This window comes from Cornus florida, unplaced genomic scaffold, assembly GCF_030987335.1.
Source record: "Cornus florida cultivar Cherokee Brave unplaced genomic scaffold, ASM3098733v1 CherokeeBrave_3.0.0_Hap2_Chr01, whole genome shotgun sequence".
Taxonomy (NCBI): Eukaryota; Viridiplantae; Streptophyta; class Magnoliopsida; order Cornales; family Cornaceae; genus Cornus; species Cornus florida.
In genome coordinates, this window is record NW_026775571.1 from 100,744,548 (window position 1) to 100,765,896 (window position 21,349).

At 35.8% G+C, this 21,349-nt stretch overlaps 2 protein-coding genes and 1 pseudogene across 6 annotated transcripts; 1 reads left to right on the plus strand and 2 right to left on the minus strand.

Annotated features, from left to right (window-relative positions):
* Positions 1 to 9,867: 9,867 nt before the first annotated feature.
* On the minus strand, positions 9,868 to 11,388 carry LOC132278885 (cytochrome b561 and DOMON domain-containing protein At4g17280-like). The gene is made up of 3 exons (XM_059780788.1): positions 11,027 to 11,388; positions 10,276 to 10,504; positions 9,868 to 10,140 (listed from the first exon to the last, which is right to left on the minus strand). Exons 1-3 carry the CDS (start codon positions 11,386 to 11,388, stop codon positions 9,868 to 9,870), a joined length of 864 nt encoding a protein of 287 aa, XP_059636771.1.
* Positions 11,389 to 13,053: 1,665 nt separating this feature from the next.
* Positions 13,054 to 21,294, minus strand: LOC132309275 (mediator of RNA polymerase II transcription subunit 22b-like). Of its 5 annotated transcripts, none has more exons than XM_059807604.1 (7): positions 21,036 to 21,294; positions 20,704 to 20,844; positions 20,407 to 20,478; positions 19,100 to 19,157; positions 16,211 to 16,391; positions 13,774 to 13,839; positions 13,054 to 13,522 (listed from the first exon to the last, which is right to left on the minus strand). In XM_059807604.1, exons 5-7 carry the CDS (start codon positions 16,373 to 16,375, stop codon positions 13,283 to 13,285), a joined length of 471 nt encoding a protein of 156 aa, XP_059663587.1. In that variant the 5' UTR covers positions 16,376 to 16,391; positions 19,100 to 19,157; positions 20,407 to 20,478; positions 20,704 to 20,844; positions 21,036 to 21,294; the 3' UTR covers positions 13,054 to 13,282. The 5 variants fall into 5 exon arrangements, with proteins under 5 accessions (XP_059663587.1, XP_059663580.1, XP_059663593.1 ...); XM_059807597.1 differs by having other exon boundaries at positions 19,045 to 19,157; XM_059807610.1 differs by lacking the exon at positions 19,100 to 19,157 and having other exon boundaries at positions 20,370 to 20,478.
* On the plus strand, positions 17,118 to 17,864 carry LOC132278894 (protein PHLOEM PROTEIN 2-LIKE A1-like; annotated as a pseudogene).
* Positions 21,295 to 21,349: the final 55 nt, after the last annotated feature.

Genomic DNA, 21,349 nt, shown 5'->3' on the forward strand with positions numbered 1-21,349 from the left:
CTTCGGCAAATAACTGTGCAACCATATCTTGCTTTTTAATCTTTTTTTTTGCTCATAATAGTACTCCATAGCGAAGTGTAAAAGCTATCTTGAAGTATTTTTACTGTTAAATATGCATAGGGATGGTAATTTAAATCTAAACTCATTAAATCCTCAAATTCGTCCACTAAAATTAAATTATTTGGACACTCAAAATTTAAGTGAGTAAATAATAATTAGTAAAAAGTGAGTACTCATATAATTCAATGGTCAATGATAAATTAAGAGTAACTACCCTTCTTAACTCACTCAAACAAAATTATCTTTTAATTATTTCTCCTCTATTTCTCTCTCTCTCTCTTCCATCTCATCCGTCTGCCCTTTTTTTTTTTTCTCGCTGGTTCTTTTCTTTCGCCTTTTTTTTTTCCCTGTGATAACACACACACTCTCTGTCTCTCTCTTCACACTTTCATCAAATTTTGTTTTATTGTACAAAATAAAATTAATTAATATTGTTGAGTAAGTTGTATAGTGACTTTTTTCAAAATAAATAAATAATTGCAACTCTTGAAATCAAAAAATTAATTAATATTGTTGATTAAGTTGTATAATGACTTTTTCTAAAGGAAAAAAGAAAAAAAAAATATTATTATACTTGAAATCAAAAAATTACTGTGAGAACAAATTATTAAATTTTTTTTTTAGCCATGGATGGTAGGAAAGTAAAAAAGTTGCAAAAGTGAAAGGAAAAAAAAACTAGTTGGAATGGGTTAACCCATTTTGATCCGCCTATTTGAACTCTTACCCATTTATAACCCACTATTAATGGGTTGAGAATGAATTACTGAGCCATTTATATCCAACCCATTTCAAAACCCGCCCAATTGCCACGCCTAACTATGTCTTTCTTAGCTCCATCTCCGATTCACTACTAGATAAAACCATTCTATATTCACAGGTGCTGTACGTGGTGACCTTATAGGTATGTGTGCTGTGGGCGGGTGTGAGACACTGGCAGGCTACCACACTGGACTATTTATGGATGCACAAAGGGTAAGTACTGTCCTTAAAGGTCTAAATTATTTGTCACGGTCAACTTTGACTGTCCCTAAAGATCTTTTGTCACACTACTTTTAGTGACGGACCAATTTGACCTTTAGGGACGATTTCAGAGCTTTTAGGGACAGTTGAAACTGTCCCTATAAAACTCGAATTTCTTGTAGTTAGGGAAATGTGAAGTGCTTATACGTAGGTGTGTTACTTTAATTGGTACATGGTCTTTTGAAATAAAACTTAATAGCAAAATCGTGTAAGTTCAGACCCAAAACAAACAATATCAGATCATGTGGTGAAGTGGATCATTTATCTGCATGCTTTAGTTAGATCTTTCAAATGTCTAGTAACCAACTAACCATTTCTTTTTTTTGGTGATGAGATGTGGATATTAACACGAGTGATAAAACTATTATATACTCTATATAGTGGCAAATTAGAAAATTGACACAGATGCCAAATGATGTTTGTTTAACACATGGGTTTTACCTTTTCCTGCATTAATAATTTCTTTTTTTTTTTTTTTTTTTTTTTTTTTTTTTTTTTTTTTTGGTTACCAAAGTAATTGATGCTTGAATAATTCTTGAAAGTGGGTAAGTTTGGCTGATATCAATCCGAATATTAATTTTTAATACAGTAGGTATAAAATGAGAAAAAATGGTATAATTTACAACACAATATGATTTACACAAAGGAAGAATGACAATGCATATATATCAATTCAATAGTACAATAAGTAGCTTATTATAAAACTTGAAGAAAGGTGAGCACATAAAACAAAAGAGAAAGGATGAAAATTATATAAAATAGAGATATGTACATTAATAATCTCCCAACAAAAAATAATTAATCAATTTAAGCAAACTACTTAATTATATATATATATATATATATATATATATATATATATATATATATATATATATATAAGTGTCATAAAGACTGTCACGATCTGTCTGCTGGCTTGAGTTGGGATCTTTCAAATGTCTAGTAACCACTTTTTTTAATTTTTAATTTTTAATTTTTTTGTCCCCAAAATAATTGATGGGAAAGTTATTCTCACCAAAAATGGGCTGTTACGTCGAAAATAGAGAAACCATGAGAACACCTATTACCAGTCGCCTCTACCACCACCACCACTACCCAAACTACTTCAAACCACCATTCTAACCACCAAAATGCCTCCCCCATGTTAAGCACCAACCTGTACAACAGACAGCTTCCACTGCTAACTCCCCCATAAAACTCTCTACCCACAAAAAACCTTTACCCTCCCATCCTGGCAAACTGCATCTTCCCTCCTCTATCCTCAAGAAACCTCACATTCCAATTCCAGCAACCCCTCCCCAACCAAGCATCCATATCCACAAGCCAAGATAGTCTTTTTCTGTGCTACAACAAATTGTCGTACGCCCACCAAACCACCCTCCAAGTTTATTGATGACCATAATAACATCATGGGTGACATTGATCCTAGGAACACTCCGGGTTGACTTAATGGAATACAGAAGCAACTACAAATATGTTTACCTGTTGGAGGACATTGCAACAGCTTGGCTATAGTCACATGAACACTAGCCTTTTAGGCTATTTCGTTCATAAAAGCTTACCATTTAGTATGGTGAATGATTGGGCCTCATCTATCTGGACTGAAAGGGGGCTTCTCAAAGTGACCAGCTCTGAAAAGGGTCTTTTCGAATTCCACTTTGCTTTTCATGATCAATGCACTGCTATATCTTTTATAGAACCATGGTTTTTTGCCAACAAGCCAATTATCCTTAACCACTGGAAACCAGACTTCAAGAGGAAACAACACTCATCCATTCCTATTTGGATCAAACTTTTTGGTCTTCCATTGTAATGTTGGACAGGCCCAGGTTTTAGTTACATCTTGAGTAGCATTGGCACTCATCTTTTTCCTGATACCATCACTGAAAACAAAAGTAAAACTCGGTTTGCAAGAGTATGTGTTGAAGTTGATGCTGCATCTGATTTTCCATCTCTAATTAAACTTCATCATAGCTCTGGGAAAATTGCTAATGTTATTGTTGAATATCAAAATTGTCCTGCTATTTGCTACACTTGTAACTGCTTTGGTCACACCAACAAAACATGTCTCTCTTCATCTTCCCCTCCTAAATCTCTGCAGCTATCATCTGAATGGCAGGTTGTCACATATAAGATGTTCCCATCCAAGAGCACCAGTCCCTGTACCTCTATAACCAGCACTGATCATGTCTCTAATTCTATTGCACACCCCACTCCCCCAATCCACCATGGGCAGAATGTCATTACACATTATTTCAAACCCAATGATAATCTCAGAATTGATCTAAGTGCCTACCATCCCACCCTTATTCCCTCTGAGAGGAATTTAGAATCCCTTCCAACTTCCCTACCAACCAATTAATACAACACCATCACTTCCCACCACATCCCAGCCACATATATTGAGACATCAAGCCTCTCAGAATCCAACTCAGCCATGAGCTTTCCCTCTGACTTGAAGAAGTACGAAAAAGGTGGAAGGATTAAGTCTCTTAAAAGGCTTCCAAAGAAGCCACTATCTCTTAAGAAAGGGAGTCTTATCCCAACTGGAAGCTTCTTCAATACCATCAAATGGTATCAATAGCCACTTCGAACATAAGGGGCCTCAACTCCCCCTTAAAACAGGATGAAGTGAAACATCTTCTTCGTGATAAAAAGGTCGATATTTTAGCTATTATTGAGACTAAAGTTCAGTTTGTTAATTTGCCCAGAATCCACACTTACATTGCAAGATCTTGGAGGCTAGCTCACAACTACAACCACTCATCTTTGGGAATAATTTGGGTCCTATGGAATCCCAACACTGTTGACATCCAGGTGCTGCATTGCTCAAGGCAAGCTTTACACTGTCAAACCACCATTTTAAGCTGCAAATTAAGTTTTTTTACTTCTTTTGTCCATGGGGCTAATGAAGCATGTGAAAAAGAGAGCCTTAGGGATGACATTACACACCATTCCACTATTTTCTCTTCCTCCCTTTGGATTCTTAGTAAGGATTTCAACATTATTTGGTCCACTGATGAGAGCTTTGGAGGTTCAAAGAAGATCAACAAAGGTATTTTGGATTTTAGGCAATGCCTTCACAGATCCAACCTTGAGGACCTAAACTTCTCTGGTGTTTTTCATTCTTAGTCCAACAAAAGTCCTGGAGTTGCAAATATTTCTAAAAAGTTGGATAGGGTGCTGATCAATAACATTTGGACCCAGAACTTCCCATTGTCCCACTGCACTTTCCTCACTCCAGGTATCTCTGATCACAGCCCTATGCTTATCTCTCTTGGGGCTGCTGTTTCTTATAAGAAAATTCCATTTAGATTTTTTAACTGCTGGTCCAACAATGATGATTTCCTTCCCCTTGTTTAATCACACTAGCTACTCTATGTTCCAACTTATCTCCAAGCTTAAGAGCCTTAAGCAACCTCTTAGAAGTAAATTTTCCAAGAACCTCACTGATCTTCAACTGGAGATTCAAAATACAAAAGATTCCCTGTCCTCTTGCCAGTCTGCACTCGATGTTTCTCCTACTGATCCCTCTCTTAGAGCACATGAAAAACTCCTCCTATCAATTTAAACTAAGCTCACTAAATCAGAGGAACAAACATGTAGACAAAAATCAAGGGTTCTTTGGCTCAAGGATGGTGACTCAAACATTTCTTTCTTCTACAAATCTATCTTATCAAGGTTCAATAGGAATAAAATTTCGTTAATCACTTATGCCAATGGATGTCTACTTGATACTGAGGTTGCCATCAAGAAGGAGGCTGTTGACCATTTTCACTCACTTCTTGGTATGAATCCCCACACATACCCAGGTATTGATTCATTGCTCCCTTACTTTCAACCCTCGCTGCCCACATCCTTCATACATTCACTGTGCTCTATCTCTTCTGATGAAGATATACACCACTGTATGCACTCACTCAGCAGTGACAAGGCCCCTGGCCCCGATGGTTTCAATGCATTCTTTTTTAAGAAAACATGGCCTATTGTTCGGCAGGATGTCATTAGAGCAGTCAAAGATTTTTTCATTACTGGGAAATTGCTCAAGGAGATTAATTCCATCTCTATCTCATTGGTCTCCAAAATCCAAAATCCCTCAACCTTCAGTGACTATAGACCCATCTCATGCTGCACTACCATTTATAAATGCATCTCCAAACTACTGGCCAACAAGCTTAAGCCCACCCTTTCCCATTTCATAGACCATGCACAATCTGCCTTCATCCAAGGTAGGCAAATTGAGGACAACATTCTATTAGCTTAGGAATTACTTAATGGTTACCATAAACAATCTTGTTCTCCTAGATGTGCCCTTAAAATCGACTTGAGGAAAACTTTTGATACAGTTTCATGGGATTTCCTGTTTGATTTTCTTAAATTGTTTGGTTTCCATCTACATTCATTGGGTGGATCACCACATGTGTTTCCACTCCATCTTTCACCATCTCCATCAATGGTGAGTTTAATGGGCACTTTAGAAGTGTCAAAGGACTGAGGCAAGGGGATCAACTCTCCCCCTTTTTGTTTGTTATTGTTATGCAAGTCCTATCTTCAATAATCAACAAGTTCATAGTGGAGAAACCTTACAAGTTCTGCTGGAGATGCAAAGACTTGAAACTATCTCACCTAATTTTTGCTGATGACATCATGCTATTCTCTCATGCCAGCCTTCCATCAATTCAGACTCTGAAACAAACTTTAGACACCTTCTCCTCACTCTCTGGCCTTCAGATCAACCAGAATAAAAGTCATGTTTTCACCACTGGCATTAGTCCAGCCCTTGAAGCCAATATTTTCTCACTGCTTAGATTTGAAAAGGGTTCTTTGCCAATCAGATATCTTGGTGTTCCACTTGTAACTTCCATGCTCAGAGCTTTTGATTGCAGAACTCTTATTGATAAAGTTACTTCTAGAATCTCTCATTGGACCAGCAGGGATCTTTCTTTTGCAGGGAGATTGCAGCTGATTAAGGCAATTTTGTTCTCTACACAAACTGTTCAGCTCGCGGAGAAGCGCTAGTTCCACTTTCCAGGTGAGTGGAAAGTAGGAGTGGATGTCGGGCGTGCCAGGAACAGCTGTCGTTCCAAAGTGAGTATCCGAACAACTATCCAGTAGGAAATTGCAGGGATCAAGTGATTGAATGAAGGACTGGAATTACCACCTTCAAGGGTTCTTTTTGCCTTGAAAAAGGACTTTCGGACTGAACTATGGCTAGTGGAAAAGAAAGCTGTATTGAAAGTGCAGGACTTCAAAGTAAAGGAATTGAAGTGCAGGACTTGGAAAGTAAGAAAGATAAGTGCATGACTTGAATTAAACATAATGAAATTGCATTACATGAATGTAAAGATACATGAATGTAAGAAATTGAAAGTGCTGTTTTGCTGTGTGATTTGAACAGGGTTTGCAAGTGAAGCCTAAGTGTTCTATTTATAAAGCTCTCCATGCATGCATTAACTAGGTGTGGCAGCTTCAACAGCTTTCACATGGAATGGTTCCGGACTGCCACATGTCCCATGATTCCTCAACGGTTGTAACTTCTTCCATCTCGATCACCCATTTTTTGTTGTAGATTTCAACCACGTCCTCTCTAGTCTTCAACGAATTTGCGTCATGGGTAGTTTCAGAATGAATTCCCACGTGTTTTCTTCGTGACTTGGCAAGTGTCCCATGATTTCATTCTTCTTCCTCACGTCGTCAACTTCTTTCTTAACTTCAGACACGATTTCATCAACTGCGGCCCTGTCACCCATGACCCTTGATAACTTCCCTTGGTTAGTGGTAGTTTCCTTATAGGTTTCCACCACTTTCAATCGATATATTCCTGTTTAGCCAAGTGTCCCATGATTTCTAGTAATCCTTCACTTCTGCTAGAACTTTCCTTTCATGGCGTCATGGTTTCTAACTTCTGATAAAACTCCTCATCGTGCATAACTTCCATCTTGAGACTTTCCTTCTGAAGTTTGGAGTTCATGGTGCCATGACCTCCTTAATTTTAACAACTCCTCTATAGTGGGTAGTTTCCCAGAGTATATTTGTACATATCTATATTTCTCCAACCTACCTCCCTTTCTTCTATGGACCACGTTTCCATGACTTTGGCAATTTCCACCTTGAGAATTTCCTTCTAGGTTTAGAGTTCATGGGCATGACCTCCTAGATTTTAGGATTGTTTCATCGTGGGATTATATCCAACCCACTTCCTTTCCTTTCATAGACCACGGTTTCCTTGATTTTAGGCTGAACCTTCCATGGCGTTATGGTCACCGAGTTTACATCGTGGGTTATGGTTGTTGCTTTCTTCCTTAATTTTAGCAACTTCTCTTCAACCTTGACTTCCTCTGGATTTAGACCTCATGGCTTCATGGACTCCCTTCTCACTGTGATTCCTTCATCGTGGGTTTAAGCCTTATATATATATATATATATATATATATATATATAAAGAAATAAATTAAATCCCACGTCTCGCTAAATTTTAGCAACAGAAGTTGACTTAGCTGAACCGTTGTTGAAATCTCCTAAAAATAAGGAGAAGGTTGCCTCTACGTCCTCATGACTTAGTCAACTTTTATTTAATTAGTATCCTACTAAAATAGGATCTTCCAAATAAATTCAACTTTAACAAAATTAATCCATTGTGGCAAGTTTAATAAAGCTCGCCATGTGTCGATAAATTATTGGTTGGCTAACTTTAGCCTTCTTATGAGATTGTACTCATGATAATAACTCCACGCCGTTTTCTTTTCCTTTTAGGACATTATATCCTAAATTTGGTAAGTCCTAGAGGGACTTGCCACTTGCCTTTTAATTTCCATAATTTAAATATTCCAAGGTGGAATATTTATCAATATTGCAGTCTAACATGGCAAGTTCCATTGTACATCTTTTCTATTTAAGGAACCACATTAACAATTCCATGTCACACCCTCTTTTCCTTAGACAATTAGAACATTAAATCAATATGATAAGCTTTGTCAAAACTCGCCATTTGTCTCTTTTCCATTGGGTAAAATAATGGAATAAACACAAACCTTTTGGAGCTCTAAATTCATTCTCCCCAAAAGTATCATTGATGAATTAGACTGTATCTTCAGGTCTTTTCTCTGGTCTGGGCCTGCACTCAAGAGCATTGGTGGCAAAGTAAATTGGGAAGCTTGCTGCCTCCCCAAAAGAGCTGGATGGCTTGGCATTCCCAATCTTGCAACTTGGAACGAAGTGGCTGTTATGAAGCATTTCTGGAACATCATATCAAATAAGGATATGCTTTGGGTCAATTGGATAAACACTTATCTTCTAAAGGGAAGAAGTATTTGGGAGGTTAAGATCCCTGGGCAATGCTCATGGACTTGGAGCAGGCTGGTCAATCTTAGAAGCTCCATCCTTCCACTTGTCAAGCTCGAAATTGGGAATGAAAATTCCTCCAATTTCTGGTTTGACAACTGGAGCCATTTAGGACCACTCCATCGGCTTGTATCTCCTCAACAAATCATCTCTTCAGGCTATGACAGCAAAACTAAGCTCTGCTCCTTCATTTTGAATTCCACATGGTCCTTTCCTCTAGCAATTGCCACAATTACTGCCCACACTTAGCCTTCCAATACCTCAGCCACTAAAACAAGACAGGATCATATGGTTACCTTCCCCAGCAGGAAATTTCTCCATTGCTAGCACAATGATACACCTTACCAAGCACTTGCCAACCCTTCCGTGGACACACCTTGTCTGGACCAAACCACTGATTCCTAAGTATGCCTTTACACTTTGGGTTGCCATCCGACGTCGACTCCCAACTATCAATAGAAGATGCACGGCGCACCTAAATGTCACAAATTGCATCCTTTGTAATACCAATCTGGAGTTACATGACCACCTTTTATTCATGTGTAGTTTTGTCAAGCCAATTTGGAATTTTATACAGGCACGTTGTGGTTTCCATATCATGCCTTCCTCCTGGCCTCAGCTAATCACTTGGTCATCCCACCATTGGCGAGAGAAATCCAGTTCATGGTTCTATAGCAACTCTATTTCTAGAATGGCACTTGCTGCACTGGTATACAACATATGGATTGAGCGCAACAATCGAATTTTTAAGAAAAAATTCTCCTCAGCAAATGTGGTACTCAACCAAACTCTTCAGGCAATTAGATGGAAGCTGTTATCCTATCCCGTCTCGGACTCCCACGATGTTAACAGATTATATGAAGAATGGGAAATCCACCATCCACATGATCGACCTCCTGCAGAGCCTCCTGATTGAATACTCGTGGAGTTTTCTCCATGTTCCACGTCTCTGTGTTGTTGGATCCTTCAGTCCTTGCCCCACTGTGTTTTTTGTTTCAATTGTGATTCTTTCTGGGTTAGGTGGGCCTTTCTTAGCTAGGCCATATGTATATGTTTCATTGTAATGTCTGTTGTATCTTGGTCTAATCTGTAGGCCTTCTACCCTTCTGTATTTTAATATATTGACTTCATCTTTCAAAAAAAAAATGTAATTGATGCTTGAATAATTCTTGAAAGTGGGTAAGTTTGGCTGATATCAATCCGAATATTAATTTTTAATACAGTAAGTATTGAACGAGAAAAGATGGTATAATTTGCAACATACATAATATGATTTACTCAAAGGAAGAATGACAATGCATATATATCAATTCAATAGCACAATAAGTAGCTTATTATAAAACTTGAAAAAAGGTGTGCACATAAAAGAAAAGAGAAAGGATGAAAATTATATAAAACAGAGATATGTACATTAATAATCTCCCAACAAAAATTAATCAATATATATCAAGCTCCATTCTCTTGATTTGGCTTCTTCCTGGCTTGCATGTACGTTTTGACCTGGGAAAAAAGTTCCAATAGGAGCGCTGAAACTATGATAAGGGCAAGTGTGACATAGTAGGAAATCTTCCATATTTGTCCGGGATGTAGGATGCTGAATCCTATAAAGATATTGGCCACACTCAAACCCAGAACTCCATATCCAACAATATGATGATACATGTTCCAGTAAGATCTGTACTTGTGGTCCGGCTTGGGCCGTAGACAGAGAGCAAAAACCTAAACACAATAACAAAAAGCTTTTGTTAATATTAATTCTACACTATATATATAAAAAAAACATATATAGAGTAATGTACTTAGATGGGTATATATGCATATATGATAAGTATTAGCATTATGGTTATAATATACCTGAAACAGTCCAAGGACAAAGATGGTGGTGCCAATGGCCATATGGTTCTTATGTTGAACACCAGGAGAAGTGACGCCAAGATAAAGACCAGTTGCCCATCCGGCTATGCCGAGCAGGAAGGCGAAGGACTGCAAACCACGATGAAGGCGGAACCATGTGCTTGATTTTGGTTGGAAAGCCTTCAAGTACCTAGCTACCATAACTCCAATTGGCATCAACATCCCCCAGCTGATTGCACATACAAGTCCATGAACCTGTAAATTATATATAGAGATCATTTTAATTAATTAATCAGTCATCGATCGGAAACTAATGAGTAACATATTGATTCGGTTGAATCTATATTTGATATAACTTTGCCCTACGTACATAGATCGAGAGAGAAGAAATAGAAAAATAATAATAATAATAATAATAATAATAATTTATATATATATATATATATAATTTTGTTTTTATATATATATATATATATATATATATATATATATATATAATTTTGTTTTACAGTATATTTAAAAAGACTCGACCATATAAAATTAACTATTTTCAATTTTGTATTAATAAAAAATAAGAACGTCCAACAAAACCAAGTCGGTTCATTAATATTGAATCTCTTTAGATTAATAAATTTATATTCCAAGAAACATGTAGGTGATTAAACAACAAATAATACCAATTAGAAAAGCAGATTTTCTTGACACAAATATTTATATATGCATTAATAAACTTGAAGTTTGAATAACTTACATTCCGTATGATGATCTTTGAGTTTTCCCTCCTTTCGCGGTGACCGTCTGTCCGGAAGAAAGGTTTAGCATCCCCGTAGATTGAAGATGATTTGGTGAAACACCATGTATTCCAAGAGTAGTCCCAAGTAAAGGACCATCCTGCCAAACATGGTTTATAGTAGTGGTATTGCTAGGAAGCACAAAAGTAGCAAAAACAGTAATTTCACTGTTCACGTTGGAATAAGAGGCAGATAAATCGTAGACAGGTACGCTCAGATTGCCTTCTTGCAACTTTGTGGCGTAACGATTGATTGGTGAAGTGTAGACATTCATGCTTCCATCAGGTTTGGGGTATGCAATGATCGCCTGTGACCCCACCATCCTTTTGATGTGGGATTAATAGCCCATGCAACCCATGTGGGCGAAGAATTGACAATATTGGTGTGTTGGTAAGCTACTTTTAGGGTTCTTGAAGATGGGTTATAGGTCCAGTGGAGAAAAGAGTTCAAGACTGGAAGATCAGAACATATAGTAAATTCTGGGAAGTCAAAGTTTGAACATGAAGCGGAGGATAGAGAAAAAAAAGATGCCAAGAACAAAGGGAGGAGACACCGAATCAATAGCTTCATTGTTCTCTTCAGGTGTACGGAGAAGATAGGGAAGATCGAAAAATTTGAAGAAGAAATTAAGGATCTTTGGGGGCGATGAAAGAAATAACTGGTTAGTGTTCTATTTATAGAAGATGAGAGAGGGTACTTACTACTCCTGCAACAAGTATACCATTAATAAAAGATAAATATACTCCTTGAAGGAACTTGATTTGCAATCTTCCTAGAAAGTATGCGAATGTGGGATAAATGGATAATTGAAGAAACTTGATTTGAAGGGTCACACTAGCGTCGGATTGAGGCAGTGTTTTACTTGTTGATATGATGGAGTGGTGTTGTATTTTTATATTGCATAGGTGTTTATTATTGTATTGCATCAGATGGCTCACACTGATTATTTTGTGTTTTGAACTGCCCAATGCACTCAACAAATCTTCATTTGCATGCGTGCATTTTGAGTCCGTCAGATGCACTCATGTTGTATTATAGAAGATCCCTCTCGTGTTTTATCAATTTTGTTAGTTTTGTCGGTGTTTTTGTTTGGCTGCCACTAACAAAAAATTTTGAACTAACAAAATTTATCAAGTTACCCCCAAATCCGTGATCGACCTGTTAAATGAGTTGTAAATTGTCAAAACTGGCCTTTCTATTTAATATTAAATTAAAAACTAACTAATATTTTGACCTTACTATTTAATATTTTAAAATTACAAAAATAATATTGGAGGCGAGAAATTGGTCATTGATATCTACTGAGGTAACAACCTAATTAACATTAAATAATATCATTATAAAGGTTATTTTTTTTTTTATATTTTATTTTATTTTTTTAAAATAATAATTGTAGCTTTTAATTTAATATTGAATAACAAGGTCTAATTTATTCCCCTTCAAAAAATTATATATATATTTTTCTTGTTATTTTCTCTTAAAAAATTTCTTCTTCTTACACTCACTCATGTATGATGCATGTGTAGTTATGTTCTTTATTTTTAAAATTTATTACTACACGCCATTATGTGATATTTTAGTAGTTCAAACTTTCAACATATTACCTTTCAGGGGAAAAAAAAAAGAAAAAAAGAAAAAAAAAAGAGAAAACTTTCACCATATTTACTTTGAACTTTTATCTCAACTACTTCCAATTTCATGCACCACCATTTTTCGAAATAAATGTAAAATGACTTGGTCTTGATTGATGTGGTGCATTTTGAACCATTCCATTTGCACTAGAGAGTATCGCGCAAAGGAGTACACTTGAGAGAATTCTAATCACATAGTTTGAAGGCTTTTTCATTCCTAAGTAGTAGTTTTAGTTAATGGAATCACTTCAATAATGAGAAATAAATTCTGTTTACTGTACAATATCAACAAGTTTTAATTACCGAAAAAAAAAAAAAAAATCAAGAAGTTATTGTCTGTCATTGGCTGTCCATAGTTCACTTCCAAAAAAAAATTAATAACAATAATGATAAACAAATACGTAAAACTGTTTGTTCATGAAAATTTCATCCATTGGTTAAAAGTTATGTAATAAATTAAGAATAAACACATTTTACTTTTGTGAATGTATGGTGATCTTTTATGATCATCAACATAGAGAGCTCCTGCAGTTCAATAGACATTTTAACTCCAATAATACACTGCTTGTCTTTTGAAACCTCATTTCATGGCTGAGGGGGTTGGCTTGTCCTCAGTACAGAAGAATAGTAATTGGATTCAAGCTCCTTGAGGCTAGCAGCTGCTTCCTCTCCAATTCTAGCCAACATGCGATCGGTTCTTTCCGACTGTTGGTTGAACTCTTCTATTCTTTGCTCTACATGATCATTTAGGGATGCGAATCCTGAAAAAGTGGCAGTCTGCTTCAATTCCGACACCAACTTAAGCAATGAGTCGGATGCCTGAACCTGTTGTATGTGCATTATCAATGGTTAAAGGATGAAAAAAGTTCGAAAATACTAAGTAAAGCATTCAAAACCCATATGTAGCATGACCAAAGAATAACAAACCTACCACTCTGTCAAAAACATTACCCAATGTGGACGCAACACATGATCTATGGGACTCGACAAATTAGATGTTCACATATGCATGTGGCATGTCTTTATACTTCTCATACTAAGAGGAGGAGGAGGAGGAGGAGGAGAAGAACCCTTACCATTCTGGCTGCCCTCATCTCCATCATGAAAGCTTCCTGTGAATTTCGAACTGGTGGATCATTAACCTGCAATGTGTCTGAAACTGTCAAATAGCTATTACATACAATAAATTCATTTTAAAAAATCCTTTGGTTATTGTTCAAACATATTTCAAATCTATTGCACACATCAGAAGATTAAAACTTTGATGCTCTCCTTGTAATAACTCCTCAAATAAACTTCTTGAACAACATTTACTCAGGTAAAACTCAAGCAGCAGCTAATGGATTGGTCAATATTGCTAATAATATTTGATGCGTTCTTGTCATGTTTCATTAGTTAAACATATGCAAATAAGCACTTTATTTCACAGAATGAGCTACTAAATTTTGAAAAGTATGGCACTGACTTCTCCTAGTTATATGGAGTAATTCAGGTGTCTATGGAAATATTATTCCCTTCTAGTTTTAAAGCATACTAGTCAATTAAAAAAAAAAAAAGGGCTAGATCCTAGATCCCTGGATACTAACAGCTTTATTTTGTACTAGCAGGCAATAACTTATCCATAAAAATATCAAGAAGCAATGATTAGCCAGGTAGCTCAATCTCAATGATTAATGAGCTCTAAGCATCGGAAAAGATGTCATAAGGGAACAAAGAAACTCTAGTAACTCATTCCATACAATCTATAGGAACAACAAAAATTGGAGTTCGTGCAATTATTCATTCCTAATTCAATCCTGTTATCAACAGTTAATGTTTCCAAGAAATTGGGTTCAGAAAGCTCTCCAATCCTGAAAACTTGAAGACGAATGTACAGAAAAACTATGTGAACGATGCAAATTCCTAAATGTTGGAATAATGGAAATTAGGTGGTTGATTTATTCAAGTCCAGAAATGAAGATGTTGACTTAGGCCAGAGGTTACAGAAGTCATAAGTTACTGAAACAACATTTACCTAATTTGAAGCCGTGAGATATTTTGAACTGAATGATGAAATTATTGAACATATACTCCTAGTAAAATTCAGTTCATAATTTGATAGTATTTACATTTCAGATTAGGAAAAAAGCTACTTATAAATAGAAGGGGGGGGGGGAGAATTTTTTGCGTAGTTTCTAAGAGCTTCAGACTAAAATTTTCAAAAGTATCTTGTCCAATGTCCAGTTTTAACTTCACTAGTTGCTACAAGGAATTATACATTCTAACAGTATAATTTAGTAAGCAATGTTACTAGGCTCTAGGGTGGCGATTATTTCATATTGTAGAAGCCATAGTGCTTGGTAAATATCTCCCTCCCTTTCTCTAAAAGCAAAACACAATACTGCATGCCCATCACTCATGCATTCCATGAACCTAATCAATGCGCCAGAGCCCAGAGATCTATCTAATAGTTTATAACCCAAGTAGGATAGAAATTTCTAGTAGAGAATTATGTATGGTTAAGCACCAACACTTCTCTCAGACTCACTGGGAAGTGTCTGACACACACAAATGATTTTCATGATTCTCAAATAATTCATTTTAATTTTAATGGTAGCTACTCAGAAATTCCCTAGCTCACTTGAGCCACAAAAACCACACCATATGAGCTTTCCCATGACTTAAAATCATATCCCTATAAACCAAAGAACCACACTGCCATGATTTTAGATCATTATCTTGAAAACGCGTGAAGGGGTCAAGTTAAGTGGCATCCAACTTCTACCTCTGAAACGCCCTTCACATGATAATCTGCCATTATTTGATTGTCCACATATCCATTAGGTTAAAATATACGCTCAACTACATATGTTTACTTCACTTCTCATTATTTTTCCATTTAAATTTCAATCCTCCCCATGTAATATTATCCCTGGAAATGCCCCTTCCTTAATTGCCAAAGGCAGATTTCAGCATTCATGGCCAAACAACTTCTAACTGGAAAGGCACATTTGGCACGGCAAAGAAGAGAAACTATTGAGGCTAGCCATATAGAGGAGCTTAATGATGAGGAATTATGTACAAGGGAAGTGTGAATTGTGATGGTATAAAAACTAATCATGGGCAGACCTGCCTACCCAAAAACCAGTAATGTGACCTTTATTTCACATTTTAGTCAGAATCTCTTTGATTGAGATTGCTTTGATAAAGTACAACAACATACTGTTGATGTATGTCATGCTGAAAAGTACACCATGGATTTGACAGAACAAATTACCAAGCAACAAAAGTTCTGAGTTCTCGATCCCAACCCCCTGCAAATCCTCACTAAAGGGAGTAGCATTTTTATACTCATTCATAAAATACAACTGATTTGCTCAAACTGCTTAACATTATCTCTTTCATTGTTACAAACTTATCAAAAAAGAAAAAAGAAAAAAGAAAAAGAAAAAAAGGAGGATAATTATACAAGAATTCACAAAGCTATGAAAGTGAACTTAGTTCATGTGTATAAAAGAGAGAGATAGAGAGTACCCTGGCAACATTGACAAGGAAACTGAAATTGTCAACAATATGTCCAATGTCAGTGTCAAGTCTCTGCAACAATGTCTTCTGCTTTTGAATTGCAGCGGCAGCTGTAGCAAAGGTTGGTCCACCTCCTCCCCCACTTCCAGTACCAACTCCTCCTCCTTTATTCATTGGGATTTTTAACTAGCTGGTTGTTGCAAAAAGAGGAACTTTCACTTAAGAAATGCAGAATTTGAAGATCTAAAATATTTACAAATATCTACATGTGGGGCTGTTTTGATAAAGATTGATTGGCACCCAAAATAGTCGCTCATTCATTTTGATTCATATTGGGCAAGGGTGAAAGTATAATAAGATAGATACAAAAGAAACAAAGCTAAGACTAAAACAATAGACCAGAGAGATGGGCCGTTGAAGAATCAAAACCATATGAACATTCAAATCAATTTACAAAAAAGAGGAAACAAATGAACTTTTCCTTGAATATTAATTATTTATGGAAACAAAAAAATAACAAGGTAATACTGAGCTATGAACAGCTCCATGCTGAAGTATTCTTGAACCAGAAGAGGAAGGTCCATAACAATAGGATGGAATCACAATATCAAACATTTCAAGACAAGTAATTTTTTGTCTTGACACAATGCCAAGGCAAGTTTCAAAATTGATATCTCAGTTAACCTTCAATTCAATTTATACACCCTTAATCCATATGAAAACTAGCAGTAGAATTCTAAAATAATTTTGATTTGTTTTTGTCCAAACAATAGCATGATCAACTTTATCCCAATTGACCTTCAATTAACTTAATGCACTCATGATGAGGCCACTTGTTGCAGAGTTTTAAAATGAAGTCCAAGAAAATTTTATCAATAAGCATCATCAAATCATCCTTATTATTGTTATTGTCATTATCATTTCCGTTGTTACAAATATTGCTATTGTTGTCGTTACCAAATTTTCTTATATATGCAAAAATATTTGGTTGAAGAGAAGTCTAAAAACAACAGATTCATGTTGTTTGCAAGGGATCTCTCAATCACTTAGTCTGACGACAAACTTTACTGGACTGGCCCTACATAAGAGAAACCAAGTAGAGGAAATATCTAATCCTGACCTAAAGACCAGGTAATGAGTTTGGGATATCCAGGATAGATCATAGCAAGAATAACAGAGAAATGACCCAAAAAATTCCACCAGTCTCTCTATGTTTATAAGAACAGAAGATAGAATTTCGATTTTTGATCCATTGGAATGAAAATTAAGATGTATTGAGTTCACAAGTGCTTCATCTAGTATAGTTTGATTCTTAATGATTACATCTCATTTCGCAGTGATGTGTTTGTTGACGTTGCCGAAATGCTAAATTTATGTGGGCTGGAAGTTGATAAAAAATTTGAGACAGTAAAACTCTCACCAGGAGTTCCTTATGAGGTTGTATTTGTTATAATGTTGAAAGACCTTGCTTATGGGTGGGAAGTTCCAGTGAACCTTAGACTTATTCTCCCAGGTGGAAACAAACAAGAAAAAAAAGAAAGCTTGAAGGAAAAGCCAAGGGAACTCAACTAAGAAAAAAAAGAAGCCAAGGGGACAATAGATAGAGATCCCAGTAGGGGAGTTTGGGACGTCACTAGATAAGGTTGGAGAAATTGAATTCTGAGTGTATAAATATGGAATTGGAAGAGAGGGCTATCAATAAAAAGTGTTGCCATCTATGTTACATGGACTCTTCAAAAGTACGTGAAGTACCCCTGTTGGACACACAATACTCAAACATGGGTATGAGATATGTGTTCAACACTTTTGGCTGGACATGCACCTAAAAAACACATCAAATTACTCAATTTTATTATATTCCAAATTGAATGAACTGCTTATATGAGACATTATGCTACATAAAGACACTATTTTACACTAAAAAATAAAATGAAAATAAAAATAATATGAATATTTAGCAATGTCCACGTGTCCTTCTGTTTGGGGATTTGACACATACAATAGTGGATACATACCCGTACCATTCGACCAAAAAGCTTATATATTAGAACATCCAAGAATTTTAACCACACATGCAGTTTTCTGTTTACCTTTTTATGCATGTGTTTCAGAAACATGTTATGAATATAACCACAACTACCAGAGCCTTTCATAATAACCTTCTTTTACATTGCTTTCAACTAAGACTTCACAGCAGCAATACAAACCAGCCATAGAAAACAAAGACTTTGAGAATGCCGAACCATTGAAACCGTGATGCAAGTATGTCCACAGTTCTAAATATCATTGATCAATTATGCAATATTCATGTTGTGTTTGGGAGCACCGAATCAGATGAACTAAATTTCCTCCAATTTCAATCCCAATTCTCCAATTTGGTGCTCCCAAACACAGCATAAATGTAATTGATGATGCAAGTGTGTAAAGCTACAAATATTCCACTTAAAAAGGGAAAGACAACACAGTTTTGTAGACAGAAAAATTCATTTTCATGTTTGTTTACTTCTCACAAAGACGAAGATGACAAAGAACAGGCCTTATACCCAAACAACTACCCAATACCTCAATTATGCCCCAAAACACAACCCCATCTCTAGTGAGTAGTGTACTATCAGAACACGATTTGCAAGCATACCAAGGCAACCTCTTATCATCTAGTATACACAACACACTATTACCAGCCCATTTTACCTGGAAAAGCTACTACCTACAAAATTTGGAGCTCATTTTTAATTGCAGTACTTGCAATTTTGAAGCTCATTGTAAGGCTCTAAAAAGGTGAAATTAATGTATTTATGTATATATATACCTCTATATACAGAAATCATGGCACAAAATGGTACCTTAACCTTTGTTCAACAGATTAGGGCTTGAATCGCCATGACCCGAATCCTTTACCTTCGTTATTTTGTGACGCTTTCATCGAGCATTAGGGCTTCAATGGCGGTGCATTAGGCTGTGTTTGGAAGGAAAAAAAAATAAAAGTTTGTTTGAAAAAACTTAATTTCTTTTCGAAAAAGCTCCAAATGAAACTAATGCTAAGACTATTTTAACTAGGGTTGCAGCTAGGCTGCAACTCGGGAAGGCCCAATCCGAAGTAACTCGAGCCCAGTCCGAAGTTTTGTGAGCTTTGGTAATGCTTTTTTAATTTCAGTTTGGGTCTGGGCTATAAATTTTGAGCCCGAATTCAATTTGGTCTAGCCTTGGGTTGATATCGATAAGCCCGAAGCCCAACCTGAGTCTGGAAATATTAGACTGATATATTTATAACTAGACTTATATTACAAGAGTGTGATAGTCCATTTGGCAGTGTGTTCGGGATTTAAGCTAAAACTTTCAGGTTCAAGTTCTGGGAGCAACATAAATTCTTGCAAGTACCAAAAACCACATTAAGTTAATGCATTCTCAACTTAAAAAAGTAGGTCAATGTTCAGGGGCAAAGTTGGTGTATTTTTTGTCCAAAGAAAAAAAAAAAATTGTAAGTCGGAATACGGACTAATTAGACTAGATGCTTGTTATTTTTGTTTCAATATAATTACAAAATCACGCCGATGTATCCTAAGAGTGTCCAAAACATATTATTGCCGTAGGCGAACTTTAATGCGAGGCCCTTTATATATAAAGTTTCACACGCACAAAAATAAATGTCTATTTTTTGAATCCTTAGGAAAATTTTCAAGTTTAGCATCTCTTGGAGGACCTCTTTCAACTAATAAATCTCTCATTTTTTTATCAATATTTTTCCAATTTCCTGGATCATTAATGTTCAAAGGAAAATTATCATTCTCATTCATATTTTCTTCATTTACCAAATCTTCAAGTTCATTCACATTCTTCATTTTGATTCTCATTCCTATCTTCATTCATTAAATCTCCATGTTCACTACGATTTTCTTCATTCCTATGTTCTTCATTCACCAAATGTTCAACTAAACTATCTGTTTGTGTATTGTTCCTAAAAAGCTTATGAATAGCAGTCTTTTTGAGATTGAATCAATTTTTCTTCTCTCTTCTTTCCTTTTTTTTTTTCATGCCCAGATTCAAATTTTCTTGCAGACATAAATGACAAAAAAGAAAAAGAAAAAAAGAAACAGAAATAGAAGTTATAGAATTATATATATATATATATATATATATATTTGTTTTGCTGAAATAAAATGTAGATTACCTCAAAATGCAATGCAATGAATATGACACTATAATACCTTTTACTGTAATCAGCCCCTTCACACTAACACTCAAATCAAGCTCCTCCAAGTTGCTCAAAGCACAAAAGTCTACAAAAAATGAAAATTTTGTTGTTTATATATTAATAAATTTTGTTACTTTATATTCTACTTTGTTTCATATACAATTGGGTGCCCATATTAATTGACAGATTTGCGCTTCATGCGGTTAACATTCAATTTATTATTAGAATGAAAAAAACTGGAATAAAATATATATATATATATATATATATATATATATATATATATTGAATAATTGAAGAAATGACTTACCAGTCTGAAGTGATGAAAGCACTCTAAAAGAGGGTAGGACCGTAGGATGCTGTAATTGTAAAAATTATAATCCACGATAAGGGCCTTCGGCTTGTTCAAGACTCAAGTTCAACCCAAATTTACCAATTAGTCTTCCAAATCCTGCAAAGGGAGATCCTGTTTCAGTCATTATCTTCACAAATATTTATAACTAAAATTCATAAAATAAAAAAAAAATTATATAAAAAAGATCATAAAAAATTTCACCAAATAGGATTCAGTTTGCAAAACAAGAATTACAGACCTTGATTAATTGATTTAGAAAAAAAAATTAAAACAAAACCCATACATACAAGTTAGCAGTTGCAGAGAGAGAGGGGGGCAAGCTTGAGAGTTGAGAGACAGCGGCTGAAGCTTGCGAACGGCGACTGGAACAGCGGGCGATGGAAACTGAAAGATATGGGTTTTGATTTTTTGAACAATCTGAAATGATTTGCCGATATGGGTTTCGATATAGGTAATAGGTAGACTTTGTAGTTTGCAGTTGCAGAGACAGAGAGAGGGTAAGTTCGGAGTTGAGAACAAGAATAGAGATGGAGGCGATTGGCTGAAATGATGTGCCCTAAATTTTTTTTTCCTGGTGGCCCATCATCCATGGGCCTATAAA